Below are 1,073 nucleotides of genomic sequence, written 5' to 3'. Positions count from 1 at the left end.
AAAAAAAGAAAAAAGGGTGGGGGTGTACCAATACCTAAAAACTGTGGGTTAGACGCCCCAAGCTGCCTACAAGCCTCTCTCTGGGGAAAGAAACGCCTCCTGCTAAGGAGCAACCCGACTCTTCCACCTTCTGATTAACGCCAGGCAAGTGCTTTAACCCTGCCGATCCGCAGGACGCCGTGCATCCCACCGAGCGCTACCAAGCGCGGCCCCGGCCCGCCGGGGAGACCCGCTCCAGTGGGCCCGGGGGCGGCCCAGGCCTTCCCTCCCCACTCTGAGGCGGCCGCTTCACACGGTGGGTCCCGGCTTGGGGGGAGGCGGGGCAGCCGGCGGGGTCCCTGTCGGGAACCTCACCTCTCTGATCCCCGTATCGGAAGCGCTCCAGAGCGATATTGACTGCGATCTTCACCTCCTCGTCTATACGAATGTCCTTCAGCCCCTTGGCCCGGCCCCCGCCCCCAGGGCCGCACTGAGCTGGGCCGCCCCCGCCGCCAGGAACCGGCGGCCGCGGGGAGACGCTGCTCGGCCTGGACATGGCCCTGAGAAATTCTCCCCGCGGGGGAGCGGCCAGGCCTGCGGGCGGACGGTCAATGACAAGGACGGAGGGCCACTGCCGGTACTGGACCGCTCCGCAGGCGACCTGCGGTGGGCCGGGGTCACCAGAAATCCCCAGTCACCACAACAGCCGAGGGGGCGCCGGCGCCACTGAAACCCCGGCGGAGCGGAGAGCGCGGGCGTGATGACGTCACCAGGGCCGCGGGCGCCCGTGACCTCAGCGCGTCGGCCGCTCCTCGCCTCCCGGCAGCTGTCGGCCAATGTCGTGCCCCCACCCAGCCGGTTCTCTCCGTCTTCTCCCGTCCGCCCGTCCGCACCAAGGCGCTCTCGTGCATTCTTTCATTCAGGGACTCACTCTTTCCTTAAATCCTTCATTAATTCCTTCCGTGAGCCTGTGAGGGGCTCTCACTATGTGCCCGGCAGGCACTATGCCACGACGTAGGTGGGGGAGCAGACAGACGTGGTTCCTGCCCTCTTGGAGTTCACATTCTAGTGGGGGTAGAGTTGGCAGATTTAGC

At 65.9% G+C, this 1,073-nt stretch overlaps 1 protein-coding gene across 2 annotated transcripts in view; it reads right to left on the bottom strand.

The window, feature by feature from the left end:
• Positions 1-721, bottom strand: part of YTHDC2 (YTH domain containing 2) — a 123,407-nt gene extending 122,686 nt beyond the window's left edge. Inside the window, exon 1 of one of the 2 annotated variants that reach the window (XM_035013931.1) lies at positions 355-721. In XM_035013931.1, coding sequence (XP_034869822.1) covers positions 355-535 — 181 coding nt within the window. In that variant the 5' untranslated portion in view covers positions 536-721. The remainder of the gene's footprint in view (positions 1-354) is intronic. The other variant, XM_035013932.1, reaches the window with a different exon arrangement.
• Positions 722-1,073: the final 352 nt, after the last annotated feature.

This window comes from Mirounga leonina, unplaced genomic scaffold, assembly GCF_011800145.1.
Source record: "Mirounga leonina isolate KUSES-001 unplaced genomic scaffold, KU_Mleo_1.0 Mir_168, whole genome shotgun sequence".
Lineage (NCBI taxonomy): Eukaryota > Metazoa > Chordata > Mammalia > Carnivora > Phocidae > Mirounga > Mirounga leonina.
This window is presented reverse-complemented; position numbering and strand designations above follow the sequence as displayed.